Consider the following 25,388-nt stretch of genomic DNA (forward strand, 5'->3'; position numbering starts at 1 on the left):
AAAAAAAAAAAAAAAAAAAAAATTATTTATACAATTGAATGCTGAAAATTAATTATATTGGAAGGAATCTAAAAATACCAGGAGCGGATAACGATCCCTTCCTAAATAGGCAGCCACTTTTGATTCCCATTTCATTTTTATTGACTTTAATATATATATATATATATATAATTGAAAATAAAAAATAATTGAAATTTTAAAATATTTTCCAACTGAGCATCCAAACAGACTCCATGCACCCGCGCTCTACCGTATAAATTACGCAAACTCGGAGCGTTTTTTATCACCGGAGTTGTTCGTTTTCTCGACTTCCAAACAGCATATCAGCAGCAGCACCGGAGTTCGTTTTCTCGACTTCCAAACAGCATATCAGCAGCAGCCATGGCTTCTTCTTCTTCTTCTTCTTCTTCTTCTTCTTCTTCTTCTTCCTCGTCGTCGTCGTCTTCTTCGGATGGCTTTCGTGTAGGCTACGCTTTTCCCCCAAACAAAGAGCGTAATGTGATTCGTCCATCTCTGATTGACTACGCAAAGCTCCATGGTGTCGACCTGGTCCGCATCGACCTCCAATCGCCGATTCTCCACCAAGGTCCGTTTCATTGTATCATCCACAAGATGTACGACGATGCTTGGGTGGAGAAACTTCAGGATTTCGCCTTGAAGAATCCGGACGTTGTTGTTGTGGATCGGCCGGACCGGATCGAGCGACTCTACAACAGAGTATCGATGCTGGATGTGGTGAGTCAGGTGAAGGTTTCAGACAGCGGCGTGAAGATCGAGGTGCCGAAACAGGTCGTTTTGAATAGGAAGGATGGAGTAATCGATTTGATTAGGGATTTGGAGGTGAAATTTCCAGTGATTGCGAAGCCGTTGGAATCGAATGGAAGCGCGAAATCGCACGAAATGTCTCTGGTTTACAATCGACGCGGATTCAAGGATTTGGAAACGCCAGTGCTTCTGCAGGAATTTGTGAACCACGGCGGGGTAATGTTCAAGGTTTACGTCGCGGGAGAGCAATCGGTGTGCGTGAAGAGGAAATCGCTGCCGGATGTGGTGGAAACAGAGGAGGAATTGGAGAAAAAAACAGACGGAGCGATGAAGTTTTCGCAGATATCTAGGGCAGAGGAGAAGAGCGAAAAATGCAATTGCGGCAGAAAGAAGGAGGCGGCGGCGGAGGAGGAGATCGAAATGCCGCCGGAGAAGATAGTGACGGAGGTGTCGAGAGGGCTGAGGGAAGCCATGGGGATTAGGCTGTTCAATTTCGACATGATTAGGGATCGGAATGGAACGTACTACGTGATCGACATAAATTACTTACCAGGATTTGCAGTGCTGCCGGATTACGAGGCATTTCTGACGAAATTCTTCAACGAAGTTATGCAGAAGAAGGTGGAGGAAGAGGAGAATTCCGCCATTGAAGAGGAGAAAGCAAAACCACGGTGCTGCTGTTTCCATGAACGTGAAAGTCAAGCTTCCACGTTTGAAAACGACTTTTGTTCACGTGTGCTGAATTAGCAATCCAAACATGGACAAAAGCTTGATGGAATAGTTTAACCTTGTAAGTACTGAGCCACCATCCATCAAGCTTTACAATATCAAAGGTAAATTAGGTCCGTTTTACGACGAAGAAAGACTAGAGGTCACCTTAAATACACATAAACGCCCTAGAGATAATGTGTCAAATCTTGCTTAAACGACGGTGATGTAAGCTCTGGTTTCATGACCTTCATCGTGAAGTCATCATTTCTACACGGTGTCTTACCTTTATCTAAAAAATAAAAAATAACATGTAGTTTGAGTATTTCAAACAACATTGTTGGAGTAAAAAAAAAATACAAACACATGGGATATGGTGAGATCTATCATTTTGAAAATAATATGACATGACTTTAGGTGACTTTTCAATTGTACAGAGTTGGATGTGTAGTACTTTTATATACACGACACACTACACACGCACCTGCATATGGATCTACTGGACCGGATCAAAAATATAGAAAATGAGTCCAAATAGTCCACCCAAGCCTGATAAGCCGTTTGGGGCCGCCAGAGCATGCGAAGGCGACTACAAGTCGAGTGCAAGAATTCAAGCCAGAATGCGAGCCGCAATTTGGGGAGTGCTCGGGCACGCGTGCGCTATTGTAGGACGCAGGTCGTGGCTTGGGTTAGCGTGTGGTTCGTGGGTTGTTGGTTGGTCGAGGCGTGGGTCGCATGCGTCTGGAGTTGGGCTTGGGCCTTTGGGTCGTCCATTCGCGGAGATGGAGCAGGCCGCTTCTTTGCGGCTAAGGCACACCCAAGGCCGTATACACTTCAAATGGCTTAGTCATTGTGACGTAGATATCAACCAGCGAGTCCTCGGTCAAAGCAATCTTGAGGATATGATAACTAACAAAGACTCATAAGAATTGAAAATTATTACGTATATCAACAAAGTGAACCTTCATTTACGGTGGTTCAATCATAGGAACTCCTACGTGAAACTTGCTTTGATTTGAACAAGTTTAAATCAGGTGGCCTCTTGAAAATTTTCTTAGGAAGCACGTGAGTATACCGGAGATGTAGTTTATGAATTTAGTTGGTTCATGGATTCTTATGATTGAGTTGGGTCGAGTCGTTTAGGTTGATCTACAACCTAATGTTTAAATTCAACTCAATTCCATCCACGAATATCGTTCACCCAACCGACGTTGATATCACTTTACGAGAGATAAGTATACTTGATCGACTTTTGTGTTGATATTTGGCACAACACAAGGAGGATTTCCAAGAGATGAGATGGAACAAAAATGGAGGGAATCATAGACCAAACCCCAACCTTTTCCTTCTTTGGAAAATTGAGACTAAATCCAATACAAACAAGATTGCTCATTTATATAAAAAAAAAATTATTTTGATCCTCTACAATATTTTGTATTTTAGTTTAAGAAACGATGAATAAAAATTTATTGTGTTATCGTAGTCTTAATCAATATTTGTAGCGTGTTTCGATTGTGAGGTATGAACAAGTTCTCTTATCTCTTCGACTTCTGCCATAGCGTAATCCTTCATCTAGCTCCCGTCTTTATCTGATTTTGATTTCATATTGTGGTCTTTTGGTTTGTGTACTAGAGCTCAAAGAAGTTTAGTTTCTACGATTGTTGGTGTCAATTTCACTCGGTTTGTATCACGTATGGTGACTATATCATTTAGGATTTGTTTGGCACGTAGATTTAATATTTAAAGCTCGAGCTTCTATAGACTCGAGAGTAAATGACACGCACGTTCAATATTTAAAGCTTGCATTTTCAACTTAGAGATTAGATGGCACGTACGTTCAGTATTTAAAGCTTGAATTTCTATATCTATAGAGTAGACTTGTAATAACCCAAAATTAAATTTTAAAATAAAAATTGTCTCAAGTAGTACGTGTTTGCATTTCTTAACCCGGATTATTTACTGATTATTTCTTAAAATATTCAAGTCAAGTTATTATATTTCAGATAAATGTAAAACACCAACACCCTACTCTCGTACGGATGACAATGACGTCGTATTGAAAGCCATGAAACCAATATTAGAGTAGTTTCATTTTCTCGGTCACAACATTGTTTTATTTAAATTCTACTTTATTTATTTTTCATTGTTTTGTTTTAAACCTTTTATTACGGACATTTAAGTCTATGACATTATTTTTTAAATACTGACCGATTCCACACCTAACAATCATGTCATACAGTAGTGAGTCAGTGACAACCTTATTTTTAATATAAAAATCGGGTCCTTACAAGACTTGAAGGCATAATGTAGCTTGGATTTGTGGCCCGAGCTTTATAGCTCATGTTTGGTTATGTGTAGCACGGGTTTGGATAGTCTAATTATTATTATTATTATTTTCATTCTTCAATTTCGTATAATCTAGTAAAAATGTATATTTAATGAAAAAAAATTATGCTAATATGACATCATGCCTCTTGCTATAGTACATTTTGAGTAATTTCCAATCCTCCTACCATAGACGTCATTCTGACTAACAGTTATACGACCCCATATATCATTCGTCGAGTATCTAATTGACACGAAATTCGGTGAGCTTTCATCTTTTATACAGACGGACTTAACTCCAAAACTGCATGTCGAAACTCATATCAAAACTTGAGGTTATGGCCCAAGACCCTACCCAGCCCTCTTCGAGCTTGTCTTCAACACTTGCGTGACCTCGTTCTTTCAAACCTTGCATATGCCTCGACTTAACTTAATGCATACTCTTAGTGTGTTGGATGATGCACCGTCCTCTTCGATCGCATCATGACACTCATTAATTTTTGCACCTCTGGTCTATCTTGCGTGTGTGTGGTCACAATCTACTTTCTCTCCACTCAGTGATGTTGTGACACTCTCTCCCACTAAACCGACTATCGTCCTCGATAACTTTCTCGGGGCACAATCATCTCATTGATTATGACATCGTGGATGATGTAAACGGAGAAACCGATCACTAATCGATGCTGCCACTGCCATACACTTGTCTTCCAACTTTCACTATATAAACCTCCACTTCGCTCTTCCTCCCTCCGCCAATTTCTTTCAACTTTTTCCTCCATTTTCCCAATTCCCAAACACCCTTTTCCCCTTTCTTCAATCCCTCCCTCCCTCCCTCCATGTCTTCCCCTCGCTTCCGAATCGGCTACGCCTTTTCCCCCAAAAAGGAGCGTTCATTCATCCTCCCTTCACTCATCGACTACGCCAAACTCCATGGCGTAGACCTTGTCCGCATCGACCCTCTTATCCCTCTTGTTCATCAACCCCCCTTTCACTGCATCATCCACAAGCTCTACGACCCCTCCTGGGTTAAAAAATTACACGATTTCACTTCCCAATTCCCTGATGTCATCATCATCGACCCACCTGAGCTAATCTCCCGCCTCCTCAATCGTGACTCCATGCTTCAAGTCGTCAATGACGTCAAAATCCCCAAAGGGGTTGAGCGAATTGAGGCACCCAGACAAGTCGTGGTGAATGATTTGGATATCATAATCAAAGATGGGTTGAATGCATTTCGCGATTTGGGGCTCAAATACCCTGTAATCGCCAAGCCCTTGGAGTCCGATGGCTCTGCAAAATCGCATCAATTGAGCCTGGTGTCGAACGATAACGGATTAAAGGGATTAAACCCACCAATTGTGCTGCAAGAATTCGTCAATCATGGCGGTGTTGTTTTCAAAGTGTATGTCGTCGGGGAGTGCGTGGTGTGCGTAACGAGGAAATCTTTGCAGGACATTTCGGCGGAGGAGGTGGAGAAATTGGAAGCGGTTTCGAGGTTCTCGCAGATATCAAATTCAGGTGCTCAAGGGGACGACGAGGGTAATGTTGTAATGCCATCTTTGGATTTTGTGATGCATGTGGCTGCTGGGTTAAGGGAAGCAACAGGGCTTAGGCTTTTTAACTTTGATATGATTAGGGATAGTAATGATCTGAATAGATATCTTGTGATTGATATTAATTACTTACCTGGGTATGCCAAAATGCCTAACTATGAGCCTTTCTTGACCAAATTTTTCTTGGATATTGTTCATAAACCGAGTGATGGGGTAGCCTTTAGTTCTTCCAATGTAAATGAAAATGTGGTAATGTTCTGTTGAATGGGAATGCATTAACCAAAATAAAAGTATCGCTTTTGCTTCCATTTCATTTAGTGTTCTGAAATTTTCTAGTGAATCTTGTTAGCTGACTGCAATATATAATATTATAGTAGCTGTAACATTCTAGGAAATGACGGTGTGTTTGTGTGCCCTGTGCCCGAGCTCACCGCTAGTAGATATTGTCTGCTTTTGTTACGTATTGCTACTAGCCTTCATGGTTTTAAAATGTGTTTACTAGGGAGAGGTTTTCACACCCTTATATGACCGTCTCCAACCGATATAGGATCTCACAATTCACCCCCTTGGGGCCAGCGTTCTCGCTAGCACATCGTCTGGTGTCTGGCTTTGATACCATTTGTAACAGTTTAAGCCCACTACTAGTAGATATTGTCTGCTTTAGCCCGTTATGTATTGTCGTCAGCCTTACGGTTTTAAAACGCGCCTACTAAGGAAAGATTTTCACACTCTTATGAGACCCCTCTCTAACCGATGTGAGATTTCACAATCCACCTCGCTTGCTGACAACAATGCATAACGGGCTAAAACAGACAATATATACTAGTAGTGGGCTTGAACTGTTACAAATTGTATCAGAGCCAGACATCAGACGGTGTGCTAGCGAGAACGCTGGCCCCAAGGGGGTGAATTGTGAGATCCCATATCGGTTGGAGACAGGTCTTATAAGGGTGTGAAAACCTCTCTCCAGTAGACGCATTTTAAAACCATGGCCCGGTGTCTGGCTCTAATACCATTTATAACAGCTCAAGCACACCACTAGTAGATATTGTTCGCTTTAGCTTGTTACGTATCGTCGTTAGTCTCACGGTTTTAAAACGCGTCTAGTAGGGAGAAATTTCCACATCCTTAAGACCTCCTCCAACCAACGTGGAATTTCACTGTTAGTGCTCTCATAAGCAAATTACAAGTGCCTTTCCCTTTTGATTTCTCTAAGTAGAACTTTTTATCCCACTCCCAAACCCGATAATTTCAAGGGAAAAATGCTTTTGGCAGCCCATAACATACCCTCATCCACGAATTTACCTCATCAACTAGCCTAGGTTAGCCTCGTGGTCGGTCATAACCTATTGGTCAATCCATGGCGTGGCCACCTACCTAACATTTAATATCTCGTGTGTTTTCTAACCACCAAATATAGTAGGATCAGACCACCACCGTTGTTCTATAAGATTAGTCGAAAACGAAATCCTTAATCCAGAATTTGATCACCATGCTGTTTACCCGGTTCGTTCTTTACTGTCGAGAATATTACCCACATTTTTGTTTATTTCTTCGATCGACCAAACCCGCTCCCTAACAGGAAGTTGTTAGTTCCCTACAAATACCAGCATCTTCCTTTGTTCAAGTAAATGTACAAAAGAAGCAGACAGATTAGTGGGCATCAAAATCTTGCCACTCTGGCAGAAGGAAATCAATTACAAGAAAAGATAGGTGACAACATGGAGATGACTGATAGAAATAAAGCATGGTTGTATGGTTTCCAATATTCATGCCAGATCAGCAAGGAGAGAATGAGCTGGAGGATGATATCAGATATCACTTGCTGTAAGTTTGACAAATTCCCTTTACCTTATTCATATGTACAAATAACATTAAATTTTCAGAAATGAATGATGATGATTGTTTGCTTATGGAAAAATGCGTGGAATCTGTGCCTACCCTTTATTACAGATTTGATTGCCATTTCCAAATCTAGGGAAGCTTACCACTATCATTGATTCTTGAAAGTTGTAGTGCTTCATTCTAAAGTCACTTTAGCTTCATTACTTTCTAAGTCACTTTAGTTTCATTACTTTCTTCTCCCATAATTATACGGGTCGTGTTTGTTTATGAGAATGGATGTAACAATCTAAACTCATCGTTAGTAGATACTGTTCGCTTTAATTCGTTACGTATTATCATCAGCTTCACAGTTCTTATAACGTGTCTGTTAGAGAAAGGTTTCCACACCCTTATAAGGAATGTTTCGTTCTCCTCTCCAACCGATGTGGGATCTCACAATCCACCCCTCTTAGAGCCCAACATTCTCGCTGGCACACCGTCTTGTGTCTGACTCTAATACCATTTATAACCCATCGTTAGCAAATATTGTCCACTTCAGCTTGTTATGTATTGTCACCAGCCTCACGTTTTTAAAACGCTTCTGTTAGGGAGAGATTTCCACATCTTTATAAGAAATACTTCGTTCTTCTCTTCAACTGATGTGGGATCTCACAATCCACCCTCCTTAGAGCCCAACATTTTTGCTGGCACACCATCTTGTGTCGGGCTCTGATACCATTTGTAACCGTCCAAACCCATCATTAGCAAATATTGTCAACTTTAGCTCGTTATGTATTGTCGTCAGCCTCACGTTTTTAAAACGCGTCTGTTAGGGAGAGATTTCCACACCTTTATAAGAAATATTTCGTTCTTCTCTTCAACTGATGTGGGACCTCATAATCCACCCCCTTAGAGCCCAGCATTCTCGCTGGCACACCATCTTGTGTCTGGCTCTGATATCATTTGTAACAGCCCAAACCCATCATTAGCAAATATTGTCAACTTTAGCTCATTATGTATTGTCGTCAGTCTCACGTTTTTAAAACGCGTATGTTAGGGAGAGGTTTCCACACCCTTATAAAAAATGATTCGTTTTCTTCTCCAACTAATGTGGGATCTCACATTGGATTCCTCTTCAAGTCAGTTGGAGAGTGTGGATGGTTGCATGAATTCGGGTAACAACTACAAGTGAGAAAGAAAAAGGAAATTGCACCCGGTTAGGAATGGACGTAAACTCCAAAGCTATGGAGGGTAGGGATAATCGTCTACCGTATCAGGCATATGTTGGACACTTTGATTTCTTCGATAAATTAAACGAGGAAAAACAAATGATAAAGACATATATTGAAATTGATAGGTAGGCTAGATTTGGGAAAACATCATATATTAAACATCATCAAACTTGGGAAAGTAGGTGGATTAGTTAGATTTAAAGGTCAACAAGCTACCTACTGATTCAATTCATGGAGTCCTTTAATGAAGCTACCTCAATAAACTTGTCAATTTTGTAATAATGGAAGCTCATTTCACTCTTTACCATTGTTAGGAGTACAAGAATCAATAATTTCATGTTGTTCAAACATGGGTATCATCAATTCTTTGAATGCTTTAAAAATAAGGCCAATACAATATGAGCTATCTTCATTGTTCGTGTGATGCCTTAAACGAGCTACCATATGACGTATGAGTAAATGAGACCACATTTAGATGAGAGTAATATCGATGATTGAAATTATGGTTAAGAAAGACTTCAAATAATTGATAGTTGCTATCTGTGAGATCCCATATCGGTTGGAGAGGGAAATAAAACATTTCTTATAAGGATGTGGAAACATCTCTCTACTAGACGCGTTTTAAAATCGTGAGGCTGATGACGATACATAACGGGCCAAAGCGGACAATATCTACTAGCAATGGACTTGGACTGTTACAAATGGTATTGAAGCCAGGCATCAGGCGTTGTGTTGAGGAAGTTAGGCCTTCAAGGGCGATGGATTGTGAGATCCCACATCGGTTGGAGAGGGGAGCGAAACATTCCTTACAAGAGTGTAGAAACCTCTCCCTAGTAGACATGTTTTAAAATCATGAGGCTGATACGTAATGGGTCAAAGAGGATAATATCTGTTAATGGTGAACTTGGACTGTTACACTATCTATACCGACAAAGTGCAATTTCGTTTTTTGTTACTCAATCATAGAAATTTTAAAATTAACTGTGGTTAGGTTACTCAATCATAGAAATTTTAAAATTAACTGTGGTTAGGTTACTCAATCATAGAAATTTTAAAATTAACTGTGGTTAGGTTAGAGCAATCTCACATTTTATGAATTTTCCTAAAAAATACTTGACAAAACATGTTAAAAGTTTAGAATTTGTATTGGCGTGCATCTATAGTTCACTTTTAGAACACTTTAAGACAAGTAAATAATATGATCATGTCGTGACGTAGATACAAAAATTTCGGGGCCATCAAATACTCAATCTAAATTTTAAATCTTGATAAGAATCTTAGGCGTGGAGCGTGAATATTAGATAAAAAGATGGAATCATCTCACGAGAGGCATCTTCTATGGCACAGTCCATGATAGAGGCGCAAAAACAGAAAACGTCACTAAGCAAATATGGCTTTAAACTCAACATAAGTTAAAGTACGTACGATCAAATTACTATAGAACCCAAAAATTAATTATTTATTCATATTCTTAAAACTTACTTGACCACATGTTTCAGTAAGATTCTGACTCTTCATCGTTTATAAGATCTTCCCATTTATCTTCTACAACGCTCGGTATTTTCAAGCATTCAAGAGAAGTTGGAATCAAGTTCGGAAGTGAACTTGAACTTTGACTCATGTCATAAGGAGTCTCTGATTGATTGCTATCGTTTCGGAACCCTAACGTGTCATCCATCGCCCCGTCGTAGTCTTCGCACGATAGCGGCTTCTCAGAGGGCTCAACGCTTATCGGTGAGGTTTGTAAATAAGAGATTTGTTGTGCATTGAAGAGGCTATTGTAAAGGGAAGGAGAAGAGGTGCTTGGAAGTTGCCATAGATTTTGGAGGAGCTGAGCCCTTGCTAGTTGAGTGATTTGTGAGTGTAGCCCTAATGGATTGTCCCAAGGAGCTGTGGAAAAAGAAAGCAAGTGATGAAGATTTGAGAGATTGTTGAGATAAGGGTCATTTCTTGGCATGTGGGTGATAGGATCAATGCCCATCTGTAGAAGTTTCTTCTTCAAGTTGGTGTTCCAAAAGTTCTTAATTTCGTTATCCGTTCGTCCCGGGAGATGTCTTGCTATTATCGACCATCTAATGCAACACAAAACAAAAACAGAAACAGAAAGTTCTCTTGATCTCGAAATCAAAAGGAGTTCATATATACATTTCACGATCAGATTTAAAAAAAACTTACTTGTTTCCGAGAGCTCCATGAAGATTGATGATGATTTGTTCTTCTTGATCAGAGAAGTTTCCTCTAATGATATCAGGTCTAAGATAGTTTGTCCACCTTAATCTACAACTCTTACCACACCTGTTCAAACCAGCAAGGTTTGGAAGAGATCTCCAGCTCCCGTGTCCATATTTCTCAATATAATCCACTAGTTTTTGATCTTCTTCTGGCGTCCATGGCCCCTTCTTTACACCATTCTCGAGCATTGGCGACCTCGACATCATGACCCTTTGAAAGATTTTGAGCTTTGGAAGATTAGAAATTGACTATATGTTAGAAAAATGACTAGGAAAGTGCCTGTTTTTATAGTGTAGAAGGGAAAAAGTGGTTTGACATTTGATGTTTTTGATTAATTTTGTCTTTTTTGTTTTGACTAATTGTTTCTAGTTATGGGGTTTGTTTATCATTTTGGAAATTATCTCACTTTTAAACTCTATTCTTATTTACACTCATCGTGTAAATCGGTTCATGTAAGTACACGTAAATTCATTAGGTGGGCGTATTTATGTATCCTTTGGACCTGACTATGAGTTAGTGCATGCTTACGTTGCCAAAAACTAACATAAAAGAAAGAGGCACGTATAATATCGTGGTGTACACGTTCATATGTAATATAATAGAGAAGTAATTCATGTTCGTGTGACATAGAACATGCATGAGGTCTAGCATTCAGAATCATTATTCAATGATATGATGCACATAATATTTCCTTACTTTCATAACACAATCTTTTTAGAAGATGTATGCATTATATTTGTGATATTTAATTCATGCTTTATCATACATGTCTCACAGAGCATAACGTGAGCGTAACATAACAAACATGAATCAACAAATAGAAAGTACATACATCACGACAATTCATTAGAATATCATATCATAAACAACAACACGTAAATAGGCTACAAGTTACGTATTATATATGCATTAATCAACTCATCCAACCTAACCAAGATGCACTCCAACAATAATCTCACTTATAGTTTCAGACTCAACTTAGTGCATCTAAGCTTGTTAGGCTTAATGTTCCTAGACTTAGTTTCACGTGATCTAATTTCACCTTCGATATTTCATTAGTTTAGAAAATCGAGCTTACAGTCTATCAGTGAGCCAACATCACTTAGTTATCTTAAAATTAATCCTAAAACATGCTAGATATTATAAATTGTCCAAAACAATAGTTATACTAACATTTTCTAGCCTCAATTCGGTCGAAAATACTTCAGAAACGGGATACTAATGAAGTAAAAGGTATAGTTTTCTAATTTAATTTCTAAGAGCCATTTTTTCCCACATATATATTTTATAATTTGAAGAAAAGGAAAATTATGATATTATTGAAAAGCATATGGGGTAGGTTAGTTTATGAATTGATGATTAGTGATTTGTACACGCATAAAATTACTAATATTTTTCTTTGGTCGGAGCCTACCTAATTCTCACACACTTTAATGCGAACTTTATTATATATATATATATATATATATATATATGCTTCATTTTTATTTTTGTTCTTACAATAATGTCAGAAGTCCACAATTACTTCTCAAGCAATCTTATGCATATGATGTAAATTTAATCTAACACTTACCTCATTATTCTTATTTTCTTATTTTATGCCATGTCGCCATTAATATAACATGATCTTGTGTGACCCGAACAATAGAAAAATCAACCTAATCCAATCCTCTATTTTTCAGGTTGGGTCAGGTTGGATTGTCGGGTTATTTTTTTAATTATTTTTAAAAAATCTTACTTATCCACCGTACATATTACATTAATAACTAAAATCTCATAAATTTCAAATATTAAACATTTACCAGTCACACTAATATAACATTGTTCACAAACATGGAATATTCTTAATCTTTTTACAAATAGAGTAGGGTTGTGTTGGATTGTAACCTTATTTTCAAGTTGGTGGGTTGACATGGTTGAAAAAATGTCAACCTATAAACTGAACCAACTTTTTTTATTTTTTAAAAGTTGAACCCAACCCAATTTTTATGGTTTAGATTGAGTAGTGCAGGTTTGTAATGACCCAAATTTTTTTTACCTAATTTAAGGTCATCGCTGTATACATATCATGAACATTGAATGCGGAAATACTTCTATAAACTTTCATAAAACGTCACCTTCATCTCCAAGTAGAAAATTTTAGGTCGTTACAGTTGGTATCAGAGAAGAAACAATATGACTAAGGTACGTTCATGTAACGATATGACTGTGATAAGTATAACAATGTTAAAACTATAATAAGTTAGGGTCATTACAAGGTTGATTGAGTAATCGAGTTATATAAACCCCAGAGGTAGAATTAGGGTTTGTTTCTTTTATAAAAACGAGTTCATGTACTTCTCTTTAAAAAAAAATTGTTAGATGGCTTAACATTATTGTTTGGTAGAGATGAAGAAAATTGATAGATACCAAATCATTTAGAAATTTAAATAAATGAAATGAAGAGAGATCAAATAGATTTTGGTCATTACAAAGACAGTCAAACAAATTTCCTCAAGTTCCTAAGTCGTTGTGGAAAATCATACCATTTTCTGAAAATTGTATTATTAGATATCCAAAACATTCCACATTTTCTAATAAGTCTTCTAGAACCACTTTAAATACATTTTATAAATCATTTCAAGTAAAAAAATTTACAGTTTATGTATATATTTCGGTCTGAATTAAGAGGTCAAATATTCGACTTTATAGATCATACTCTTATTATTTTTTGTGGAGATTTAAAATTTTTGTAACACGTTGTGCCCGAAATTTAGTATTTGGATTCGTCATCTAATAGCCCCGACATTCTTTTATATCACCTGTAGCATGATCACGTTACTTACTCCTTGTTGGATTCATCGCCTAATGACTTCAACATTCTCTTATATCATCTGTTTACATCATTTGTACTCATCGCTTCTAAGAAAGAAGACCATCCTAAAAAAAAGTCACCAAATATAAAATTGCTCCAAGTAAAACAAACATAATTTTGAAGTTCCTATGATTAAGTCATAAAAAAGGAAGGTGCAAATTATTGATATAGATAATATATTTCTTAGTCATTGTTAAATTCATTCGGGTGTAGCATGCACTAATACAGTAGGATAGCATGGTAAAGTGGCATCGATTAATTAATTATTTTATTGATAGATAAAGCTTTCGGAGCTTTTGATATTAAGAGATTTGATATTAAGAGAAGCTATATTATGTATTCCTAAAATTTAACAATGTCTTCACACGGTGACATCATTGGCTTCAATAGTCAATGTGGGCGTTGGATGGGGCATTGGATTTTTTCTTGTTTTCATCGTTTAAATTTTATGTATTAGGAATATGGACGGGGACTCATTCGTTTCTCCAATCAACGTGGGACCCCTACTAAATTCACCTTCCTTAGGGACCCAGTGTCCTTACTGGCACACCGCCTTGTTTCTACCCCTTTGATAAGATAAGGAATCAACTACAAGGAGGGTAAGATTCGGATTACCTTGTTGATCGAATATCTCAAGATAAGAAGAACACTTGATTGAGATTCGAATCACTCCACAAGCAAGATTGATCATGTCGAGCTTGAATGATTCTTGTTGATCAAATATCTCAAACACTTGTTTGAGATTCGAATCATTCCACAAACAAGATTAATCATGACAAGCTTGAATGATTCTACTCAACCTAAACTACATAGAATTGCAAAGAAACTTAGCCATTGACTAAAGAAGAGCATAAATGCTTCTTCTACTATATTTTCTAAGTCTCTTCACAAATACAACATACAAGGCTTTATATAGCTTCAAAAATGAAACTATTAAAGGCATTCCAAGAGTTGTAACATTCATACTTTATGGCCATAATTAGCCATTATGTAGATGTAACCGAAATTAAATAAAAAGTCTTAAAACACAATAACTCTAAATTACTCTAAATTGTAACCCACCCAAAATTTACAACAATCAAACTTCATTCTTCTTCACTGTAGCATGAATTGAAACATCTTTTGATAATTTTGACAACATTTTCTTCACATCTTCATTGAAGTATATTGTATGATTAATATCTTTTGGTTCATATTACCCTTCGAGGAACAGCCTCCTCGGTGGCACATCGTTCAATGTCTAGCTCTAATACCATTTTAACAGCCCAGCCTATCGCTAGCAGATATTGTCATCCCTAGGCTTTCCTTCTTGGGCTTCCCCTCAAGGTTTTTAAAACGCGTATGCTAGGTATTATAAAGGGTGTTTCGTTCTCCTCCTCAACCGATGTGGATCTCACAATTTCAATATATACTTTGGAAAATTACTTTCCAAATAGTAAAAATTATTTTGAAGAGCGGTAGAGAACAAATAATAAAAAATAATTATAGAGTTAAACAAAAATAAAAATATGTATATAAAAATTATTTTGAAGAGCGGTAGAGAATTAATCAAGTTTATAAAGTTTTTGAGTTGATCAGATTTTTTGGGTTATTAGACGTTTTGAATAATTCTACATCCCACATTTGATCCATAAGTTTCTTTGCCTCGTTAGTCAAGCTAAACCGACTGCTTCTCTAATGGAAGGAATTTGAACCAACACGTAAAGAAAGCTACGGAGACGTGTGATGTTTTTTCAATGTACTCTAATGCTTAAGTTACACGGATAGATATCAAAATCTAACTTGCACTTGAAACTTATTCTAATTGACACTTAAAACTGTGACTCGAGTTCAACACCTATTCAACTCTATTCTAAAGACTTTAGTCTTCAAAGGTGTAAGAACTTCGAGAATTAGAAGTCGGTAAGATTTGAGGTTGCACCTCTTGGTGTGACGGTTTTGTAGTTTTTAAGGTAAAGAAATTTTAGGATTTGAGCCTGGTTGATTTTTAATAGAATAAAATGTGTTTATGTTTGATTTTAAAAGTGATATTGAGGTAAGTTCAATTGAGTTTGCCACGAGCTTGTTTTTTTGTTTTTTCACCACAAATTAGGTAAATATATGATAACTAGTCCGAATCAAACTAGAATTTTAGAAATTTGGGTCGTTATACAGATATTTTATTTTAACAATAGCTTTTATTTTTTAATTTTAGATTAGAAAGTTATACCTAATGGATAATGAACTAATCACACAATAATTTTCGTTAGAATAAATATAATAAACGGTTTTATAAATAAATTTGCAAAAGTCAATTGTAAATTAAATAATACTATTTTGAAAGGGAAGTTGAAAACGATTTAAAATTCAAATACATTTTAGAATATATAAATGAGGATAAAGATAATATAATAATAATAAGATAAGTATGTATACATGTATAATTATATTGTAAGTAATAATTAACGAAAAATTGAGATTGGTTCGATACAACCCAATCTAGAGAACCCATGAATCAATCAAATTCATAAAAAATTTACTCATTTGAACTCCCAACCCGATTCAAATAAGTTCATAATTCAACCCAAATCATACAGGTTGGGTTAGGTTGATCAGGTTTTCTGGGTCGTCGTTTTTCAGGTCATCAGGTTTCTTTTAACACTCGTAATAAATATTTCATGCTCTAGTGCTAAAAAAACGTCAAATAAGAGGGAAGAACAAATGACTCAAGAATTGACTTATTTCGAACAGATTCATGAAAATGCAGCTTGGATTATCGTAAAATATGAAGGTTTGTCTCTCTTAGCTTACAAAATAACTTCACTTTAAAGACGGTCACTGGGACACGAGAAATCACTTTTCTAGTTTTGTAGTTTGTATTAGATCAGATTACACTCGGAGGTGTAGCACTTAGGTAAGACAAATCAAGCCTTTGACCGAATTCAAATGATCGATAAATTCTATAAAAACAACATAAAATATGTTGAATATTCATAGCTTAATTAGTCAATAGAGTAACACATGGGACAGGTCAGCTTAAATTTTATAATTAAGCTCATTAACAAGATGAGAATAGACCAACCATATAATTATCTTAAACTAATCACAACAAATATGAATAATTAAGGCAAATAATTTATAATAATGCAAAAATCTTCCAAAGTCAACGATTTACAACGAATGAGATAACGTTTAAGACAATAAATATTTTCATATAATTTGTTTAATGAAAAGATTATAGTATACTATATCATACTTCAACATTTGGTAACATTATACTATCGATTGTATGTCCGGCCATGCCCACGCTACGAAATATTTTTCTAAGTTGATTTTAAAATATGCAACGATTTTGTCTCTATCGTGAAAATTATTGATAAGATTTTCGATATATTTAGGGATAAGCTCTCGATGTTTTTTGTCCTCGGCTAGAGCCCACATGGCTATGTCCTCGTATGTGTTTTCGATGTCAAGTCGTCTCCTTTTCGTTGTCATTCTTCTTCTTTACTTCCTTACTAGCTCTATTGACTCGATTTCTTTCAAAATCGATCGGTTTAAAACCAATGAAAGTGATACTCTTTACCAAGGAGATGCTATGCCATCTGTTGGAGCTGTTGAATTCAACAATGTTAAGTATCTTTGTCGCGTTGGTTGGGTTATCTATGAAGACGTTATCCCAATTTGGGACTCGAAAACAGGAAGAGCCACTGATTTCTCCACCCATTTTAGCTTCATTATTGATACCACAATTGTGAAAAATTATGGCAATGGATTAGCTTTCTTTTTAGCTCCACCAGGGTTTCAAATCCCTCCAAACTCAGCTGGTGGGTTTCTTGGCCTTTACAACACAACAAATAGTGATTCAACCCTCAACCAAATTGTTCATGTTGAATTTGATTCTTTCTCCAATGAAGAATGGGATCCTCCATTCGAACATGTGGGTATCAACGTTAATTCCATTCATTCTTCGAATTCCACGCGTTGGAATGCTAGTTTGCATAGTGGGGATGTTGCTGATGTGTGGATCTCCTACAATTCAACCACCAAGAACTTAAGCGTGTCGTGGAAATACCAAAATTCTTCGTCTACTTCCTTTGAAAATACCAACTTGAGCTACCATCTTGATCTTACGAAGGTTCTTCCTCAATGGGCTACCGTGGGATTTTCCGCTGCAACGGGCTTGAATGTAGAGAGACACACATTATTCTCTTGGGAGTTCAATTCAAGCTTGGATTTAGAGCAAGGAAGTGAAGATAACGGGAATAAAGTCGATATAATTGTCGGTGTAACCGTGTCGATAGGAGTATCAATCATCATGGGAATTGTAGCATTTGTTGTAGTTTGGAGATTGAAACAAAAGAAACGAAATTCATTAGAAGAAAATGGGAACGAGATGAACTTGACATCAATTAACGATGATTTGGAGAGAGGGGCTGGACCGAGACGGTTTTCTCGCAAGCTTCTCGCCATGGCTACCAACAATTTCTCGAACGAAAGGAAATTGGGTGAGGGAGGGTTTGGTGCAGTGTATAGAGGATATATTCCTGATCTTGGTTTGACGATCGCGGTGAAGAAAATCTCGAGGGGTTCGAGACAGGGACGAAAAGAATACATAACGGAGGTGAAGATTATTAGTAGGCTTCGCCATCGGAATTTAGTGCAACTTATTGGTTGGTGTCATGATAAAGGGGAGTTCTTGTTAGTTTATGAGTTCATGCATAATGGTAGCCTTGATTCTCACCTCTTTGGAAGGAAAAGCCCTCTTGTGTGGGGTGTGAGGTATAAAATTGCATTGGGTTTAGCCTCCGCGTTGCTATATCTTCATGAAGAATGGGAGCAATGCGTAGTTCATAGAGATATTAAGTCGAGCAATGTCATGTTGGATTCGAACTTCAATGTCAAGCTTGGAGATTTCGGGTTGGCTCGATTGATGGACCATGAGATGGGTGCGCAGACTACTGGGTTGGTAGGGACTTTGGGGTACTTGGCTCCAGAATACATAGGCACGGGTCGAGCGAGTAAAGAATCAGATGTGTTTAGTTTTGGAGTCGTTGCTTTGGAGATAGCAACGGGAAGGATGTCGAGGAACGCCATGGAAACGGGTTCTCATAAGGGTTTGGTGGAATGGGTTTGGGATCTTTATGGGAGTGGAAAGGTTCTTATGGGTGTGGATGAGAAATTGCAAAGTGATTACGATAGAAAACAAATGGAGTGTTTGATGATTGTCGGACTTTGGAGTGCTTATCCGGACCCTAATCTTAGACCTTCGATACGACAAGTGATTCAAGTTCTTAATTTTGAGACGACAATGCCAAGTCTTCCAGATAAAATGCCGGTTGCTGTGTATCATGCTCCTTCCACATCGATGAGCTCAAATGAGCCTCCAATTACATCAAGTCTTGACATGGGTCGTTGAACAACGATGATTCCATTGTAGTTGGATTCTAGTATATTATTGTCCTTGTGTGTATTCTGTGTGTAAAACAAGGTCTAAGATATAATATAGATATAGAGTATCTTGTAATCTCTCTTTGGTGTTAATAAAAAAGTATGAGTGTTTCCCACAAAGAGTTATGTTCAACAATCTGGAATCAGAGTGAAATTGGTGTAAGTTGTCGATCTCTTGAAAATCTTTGTATGCTTTATAGTTGTAGGTTTATCTGATATTCCAGATCAGAAATGATTTCTTAAGATTATTGGTGAGTAAGTTTTTTTTGTATCGTGAATAGTCTGTGACTCTAAAGTTTTGTGTCAAAAGAGCTTGTTTGACATTACTGAGGTATTGCCAAGATGGGTGATTTCCAAATGGTTGCAGAAATCAAGAAATTGAACACCTACAATATGTGGGCAACATGGATGATGTCCTATTTATAAGGACAGGACCTGTGGGAGGCCATTGGTGGGAGTGAAACTGTCGCCAGAGAAGGATTCTAACAGCACCTTGCGCAAATGAAGAATCAAAGTTGGCAAGACAATGGTTGCCTTGAAGACCACAATTGAATAAAAGATGTTAGAACACATTTGGGATGACAAGAGTCCTAAAGAAGCATGAGACGTATTCGTGATGTTGTTCTCAAAGAAGTACGATACAAGGCTACAACTTATGGAGAACGAGTTGTTATCAATTTCACAATGAGACATGATGATTGCTCAGTACTTCCACAAAGTCAAGTCGATCTACTGGGAGATTACTAAACTAGACTTGAAGTCCGCCATTGGAGAAGCTCGAATGAAGAGGATCATTATCCACGGATTGCGACAAGAATATAGAAGATTTGTTATTGTTGTTGTTCTCGTAAGTTTAAAAATTTTCTAGTCAGCCAAGAAGCCATGGATACAAAAATAGTGAAAATGAAGATTGAAAAAGAAACGCTCTACACAAGTAAAAGTCAGAGCAACAATAAACCACATGGATACAAAAATGGTGAAAAATGAAAAGCCACCAAAGAAATTCCCAACCAAGGAGAGCTTAGAAGAATGACAACAAGAGCTCTCAAGGGAAGAGATTTGAAGGTATTTGCTACAATTGAGATAAAAAGGGTCATATGTCCACAGATTTTTGGTCCAAGAATAAGTCTTTCGAAAGCAATGTGACATCCTCCAACATGGAGATGGAGGAGGAATGGGATGCAGAGGCAATATGTGTCATAGAAGAAGACGAGCTAGCAGTCATGGTAATGATAGGAGAACATATCGATTACGAGGTTGACTGAATCATTGATTTAGGATGCTCAAACCACATGACTGACGAACAAAGTGAGGCAATGGAAGTAGGGTGACCTTCGGAGAAGGAAGTATTATCAGACCAGGATAACATTGAAGAAATTCTTCCACAAAAGACAAGGGAGCAAAATGTACAAATTTGCTTAAGTGCTAATGTGCCTGAAGATCCATGCGACACTAATGTTGGTGAGCAAAAAGTGACTCAACCAAGCGAACCTACTGAAAAAAATAGCACCTCAATAACTTAGATGGTCAGAAAAAATCCAAAATCTAAATTTAAAATATGCCAATACATAGAAGACGAAGTTAAAGAACCAGAGATTTATGAAGAAGCATCACAAAATATGGCTTGACAGCAGGTAATAGATGAAGAAATTATAACCTTGAAGCAAAATCAAACTTGGGAACTAGTGTCAAGATCAAGAGATATCAAACTCATTTTTTGCAAATGAGTTTACAAAATAATCTCTCTTAAATGGATCAATCGAGAGATACAAGGCTCGAACTGTAGCTCTAGAGTTCATGCAAAGTCCAAAAAAGCCTCATTTGGATGCGACTCGGCGGATCCAACATGATGTAGCAAATGAGGACTAGTGCTGAGGGGGAGTGTCAAAATATCATCATTAGTTCGACAAGGTCAAACCTAATAATTGTATGAACCTATTGTATAACCCTTACCCTACCTAGGTTTTCATTCCAAGAAATCCAAATCACAGAGGCAATAGTTTCTATAAAGTGTCTCGTAATCTCTTCTCGGTTGGTGCTAATAAAAAGTGTTTGTATTTCTCACAAAGAGTCGTGTTCAATAATGACCTTGTCTACTCACTAGCTACTAAGTTTATCTATGTGGTCCTTTGCCCCCTCTCAGGATGGGTTTATAGTGCAAAGACCCTATTGAGAAGACTCCCGACCATTTCCACTAGACAACGACACCTAATCGCCTCGATGCGCTTCTCTATCTAGCCTAGGCCAAGCTCGATGATACTGCTCCTATAATCCTACCGCTTTGCAGGGGCACTATTAGATATTATCTGAGATGCTAATAATGCTAATGGTATACCGGAGGAGATAGGAGGTGGAGATTATAGTGATATTGTTCACACTGCTAAAAGGGCTGATAAGGTTTCTTAGTCATCCATAGGTGTCGTGGAGGTTAACTAAATTATTAGAGTATCTAGGCAATTAAAACCTTGGTCTCTCATCTCTAAGACTCTCTAGGTTAGCTCCTCGAGACTAATCTGGTTTTGAGAGCTCTAGGGTATAAACCTCTTATTGTCGCTCATGATCCTATGGTATTTCGTCTATAGGAGGCATCTTGACTAAGTCAACGTAAAATTGTCTCAACTCTAATGTCCTATTCTTAACTCACTACAATCATACATGCTCAAATACGAAGATAACATAATCAATCACCTATAGTAAAGAACTCGTTCTCAAAACATACATGCAAGGATTTTTCGAAAAATTGTGTTATATGGTCGTTCTAGTTCACAAGGTCATTGCTTTCAAATTTGTCAAACACGAAAGACTTGTAGCGATGACATAGAAGGTCGTCCGAGATTAAAGAAGTTTCTCCCTCTCGCCATTACCCTCCAACACTCACCATCCTTTACCACAAATTGCTACTTGCCCTCCTTAGACACTAACTACATATTGTCGAAAACATTCACCACTACGATCCTTTATCGCTTCTAAAAGTGAAAGCTATCCCTACAGACCAACATCGATCCTTACAGAATATTTTGTTCTCACTCACGTATTTTTTAGTAAAATTCTCAAGAAGTCACCCGAAATAGGAATTCAAACTCACTCACATGCTTTTTTTGTTCTCATTCACACACTTCCTAAGAAAGTTCCTATGTTAAACCACCGAAAAGATATATGCATCTTACTAGCATAGGTAGTAACTTTCAATTCTTTTAAGTTTTTCTTAGTCATACTATCTTTAGGATTGCTCTCATTTAATTACGATCTCCGTTCATTCATGTACCTTACTCAGACTTCATATATAAATTAAAATTAGAATATATAATTACGACTTCATATATAAATTAAAATTAGAATATATAATTACAATAAGTTCAACTAGTAACACGTCTAATTAACAACACTTTAGAGAGACAGCCTAACAAAAACATACGTTAACTAAAACAAAACAACATAGTTGAACCATAAACATGTTCATAGGACAATAATGTACTAGCATCCAGCAACGACGATCATCGTTGCTCAACGACCCATGTCAAGACTCGATGTAATTGGAGGCTCATTTGAGCTCATCGATGTAGAAGGAGCATAATACACTGCAACTGGCATTTTATCTGGAAGACTTGGCATTGTCGTCTCAAAATTAAGAGCTTGAATCACTTGTCGTATTGAAGGTCTAAGATTAGGGTCCGGATAAGCACTCCAAAGTCCGACAATCATCAAACACTCCATTTGTTTTCTATCGTAATCACTTTGCAATTTCTCATCCACACCCATAAGAACCTTTCCACTCCCATAAAGATCCCAAACCCATTCCACCAAACCCTTATGAGAACCCGTTTCCATGGCGTTCCTCGACATCCTTCCCGTTGCTATCTCCAAAGCAACGACTCCAAAACTAAACACATCTGATTCTTTACTCGCTCGACCCGTGCCTATGTATTCTGGAGCCAAGTACCCCAAAGTCCCTACCAACCCAGTAGTCTGCGCACCCATCTCATGGTCCATCAATCGAGCCAACCCGAAATCTCCAAGCTTGACATTGAAGTTCGAATCCAACATGACATTGCTCGACTTAATATCTCTATGAACTACGCATTGCTCCCATTCTTCATGAAGATATAGCAACGCGGAGGCTAAACCCAATGCAATTTTATACCTCACACCCCACACAAGAGGGCTTTTCCTTCCAAAGAGGTGAGAATCAAGGCTACCATTATGCATGAACTCATAAACTAACAAGAACTCCCCCTTATCATGACACCAACCAATAAGTTGCACTAAATTCCGATGGCGAAGCCTACTAATAATCTTCACCTCCGTTATGTATTCTTTTCGTCCCTGTCTCGAACCCCTCGAGATTTTCTTCACCGCGATCGTCAAACCAAGATCAGGAATATATCCTCTATACACTGCACCAAACCCTCCCTCACCCAATTTCCTTTCGTTCGAGAAATTGTTGGTAGCCATGGCGAGAAGCTTGCGAGAAAACCGTCTCGGTCCAGCCCCTCTCTCCAAATCATCGTTAATTGATGTCAAGTTCATCTCGTTCCCATTTTCTTCTAATGAATTTCGTTTCTTTTGTTTCAATCTCCAAACTACAGCAAATGCTACAATTCCCATGATGATTGATACTCCTATCGACACGGTTACACCGACAATTATATCGACTTTATTCCCGTTATCTTCACTTCCTTGCTCTAAATCCAAGCTTGAATTGAACTCCCAAGAGAATAATGTGTGTCTCTCTACATAAGTGCCAGTTGCAGCTGAAAACCCCACAGTAGCCCATCGAGGAAGAACCTTCACGAGATCAATATGGTAGCTCAAGGTGGTATTTTCAAAGGAAGTAGACGAAGAATTTTGGTATTTCCACGACACGCTTAAGTTCTTGGTGGTTGAATTGTAGGAGATCCACACATCAGCCATGTCCCCACTATGTAAACTAGCATTCCAACGAGTGGAATTCGAAGAATGAATGGAGTTAACATTGATACCCACATGTTCATATGGAGGATCCCATTCTTCATTGGAGAAAGAATCAAATTCAACATGAACAATTTGGTTGAGGGTTGAATCACTATATGTGGTGTTGTAAAGGCCAAGAAACCCACCAACTGAGTTTGGAGGGATTTGAAACCCTGGTGGAGCTAAAAAGAAAGCTATCCCATGGCCATACTTTGGCGAACTACGAGTATCAATGATGAAGCTAAAATGGGTGGAGAAATCAGTGGCTTGTCCTGTTTTTGAGTCCCAAATTGGGACAGTGTCTTTATAGATAGCCCAACCAACATGACAAAGATACTCAACATCGTTGAATTCAACTGCTCCAACCGATGGCATAGCATCTCCTTGGTAAAGAGTATAAGTTTCATTGGTTTTAAACCGATCGATTCTGAAAGAAACCGAGTCGATAGAGCCAACAAGGAAGTAAAGAAGAAAAACGACATCGAAAAGGAGACGACTTGACATTGAAAACACATGCGAGGAAGTAGCCATGTGGGCTCTGGCTGAGGACAGAAAACATCAAGAGCGCATCCCTAAATATATCAAAGAAACTAAATTGTTTTTTAAGTATAGATTCAAAGATTTTAATTTTTAATCTAATTTTAAAATGCTTATATCTAAAGTTTCAACTTCTCCAAGGAAAATGGTACTATTTTATTACTAAATGTTCAAGATTTGCTTAAACAAATTATATGAAAATATTAATGATCTTACACGTTATCTCATTATCGGTTGATCGTTGACTTTAGAAGATTTTTTGCATTATTAAAAGGTTAAGATAAGAAAGGTGCAGGTCCCTTCCTGTCAAGACATAGTTTTATCCGTCTTGAAGCCAATCAACGTGAACCTAGAGATATTTGCGGACTTCAACCTTGGTTTTTATTCTATATCTCTCTTTTGAATTCCATTTGTGTTGGGATGACCTAAACTAAAATGAACCACAAAATTAGACAAGTGACTCCCACCTCTCATGGGTGGTTTTCAAAATGAAGTCTATTAGGATATGGAGCCGTCTTAATCAATTGTTATTATCATCGTATATGAATAATGGTCATATATAATAAACGATTATTTATAGTTAAAAGCTGATGGAGATATTATGGTACATATTTATATATAATAGTGGTTATATCTGTTATATATACACTATTAGGCCGTGCTTTAAAGATGTACTTTGTGCATGCTCTGTATTCTCTCATACTGTACATCCCTAAAGTCATGAATACAAAACTTTGAGCAAATATTCCTCCTTACAATTTCTCTCTCTTGTTCTTTGTGTTCATCTAGATTTTTGTGTTTATCAAGATTGAGTGTGTGCATTGTTGTGCTATCCTAACAACTGGTATCAGAGCTAGGCTAGATTCACCACGATCTCTGAAGATGGAAAGCTCAAAGATTGGAATTGAGAAGTTTGATGGATCCGATTTTGGTTTTTAGAAAGTGTAGATTGAAGATTATTTGTACCAGAAAGATCTTCAC

General features: G+C 37.5%; 5 protein-coding genes and 1 long non-coding RNA gene across 8 annotated transcripts in view; 4 read left to right on the forward strand and 2 right to left on the reverse strand.

Moving 5' to 3' along the window:
• Positions 1–5,923, forward strand: part of LOC111451090 — a 24,076-nt gene extending 18,153 nt beyond the window's left edge. Inside the window, exons 2-3 of the long non-coding RNA XR_002711927.1 lie at positions 2,599–2,602; positions 5,899–5,923. This is a non-coding gene — a long non-coding RNA (uncharacterized LOC111451090). The remainder of the gene's footprint in view (positions 1–2,598; positions 2,603–5,898) is intronic.
• Positions 189–1,819, forward strand: LOC111451086 (inositol-tetrakisphosphate 1-kinase 1-like). Of its 3 annotated transcripts, XM_023091354.1 has the most exons (3): positions 189–337; positions 369–385; positions 416–1,819. In XM_023091354.1, exons 2-3 carry the CDS (start codon positions 382–384, stop codon positions 1,510–1,512), a joined length of 1,101 nt encoding a protein of 366 aa, XP_022947122.1. In that variant the 5' UTR covers positions 189–337; positions 369–381; the 3' UTR covers positions 1,513–1,819. The 3 variants fall into 3 exon arrangements, with proteins under 3 accessions (XP_022947122.1, XP_022947123.1, XP_022947121.1); XM_023091355.1 differs by having other exon boundaries at positions 189–398; positions 429–1,819; XM_023091353.1 differs by having other exon boundaries at positions 369–1,819.
• LOC111451089 (inositol-tetrakisphosphate 1-kinase 1-like) lies at positions 4,539–5,664 on the forward strand. The gene has a single exon (XM_023091357.1). It carries the CDS (start codon positions 4,635–4,637, stop codon positions 5,613–5,615), a length of 981 nt encoding a protein of 326 aa, XP_022947125.1. The 5' UTR covers positions 4,539–4,634; the 3' UTR covers positions 5,616–5,664.
• A 3,965-nt stretch (positions 5,924–9,888) lies between the features above and the next one.
• On the reverse strand, positions 9,889–10,869 carry LOC111451592 (transcription factor MYB16-like). Its single transcript, XM_023092064.1, has 2 exons — positions 10,583–10,869; positions 9,889–10,479 (listed from the first exon to the last, which is right to left on the reverse strand). The coding sequence occupies exons 1-2, from the start codon at positions 10,843–10,845 to the stop codon at positions 9,903–9,905; spliced, it is 840 nt and encodes a 279-aa protein (XP_022947832.1). The 5' UTR covers positions 10,846–10,869; the 3' UTR covers positions 9,889–9,902.
• Positions 10,870–16,911: 6,042 nt separating this feature from the next.
• On the forward strand, positions 16,912–19,032 carry LOC111451103 (L-type lectin-domain containing receptor kinase IX.1-like). The gene has a single exon (XM_023091378.1). It carries the CDS (start codon positions 16,912–16,914, stop codon positions 18,886–18,888), a length of 1,977 nt encoding a protein of 658 aa, XP_022947146.1. The 3' UTR covers positions 18,889–19,032.
• A 3,254-nt stretch (positions 19,033–22,286) lies between these two features.
• LOC111451853 (L-type lectin-domain containing receptor kinase IX.1-like) lies at positions 22,287–24,401 on the reverse strand. The gene has a single exon (XM_023092440.1). It carries the CDS (start codon positions 24,399–24,401, stop codon positions 22,425–22,427), a length of 1,977 nt encoding a protein of 658 aa, XP_022948208.1. The 3' UTR covers positions 22,287–22,424.
• Positions 24,402–25,388: the final 987 nt, after the last annotated feature.

This window comes from Cucurbita moschata, unplaced genomic scaffold, assembly GCF_002738365.1.
Source record: "Cucurbita moschata cultivar Rifu unplaced genomic scaffold, Cmos_1.0 Cmo_Scf00013, whole genome shotgun sequence".
In the NCBI taxonomy this organism is placed as follows: Eukaryota; Viridiplantae; Streptophyta; class Magnoliopsida; order Cucurbitales; family Cucurbitaceae; genus Cucurbita; species Cucurbita moschata.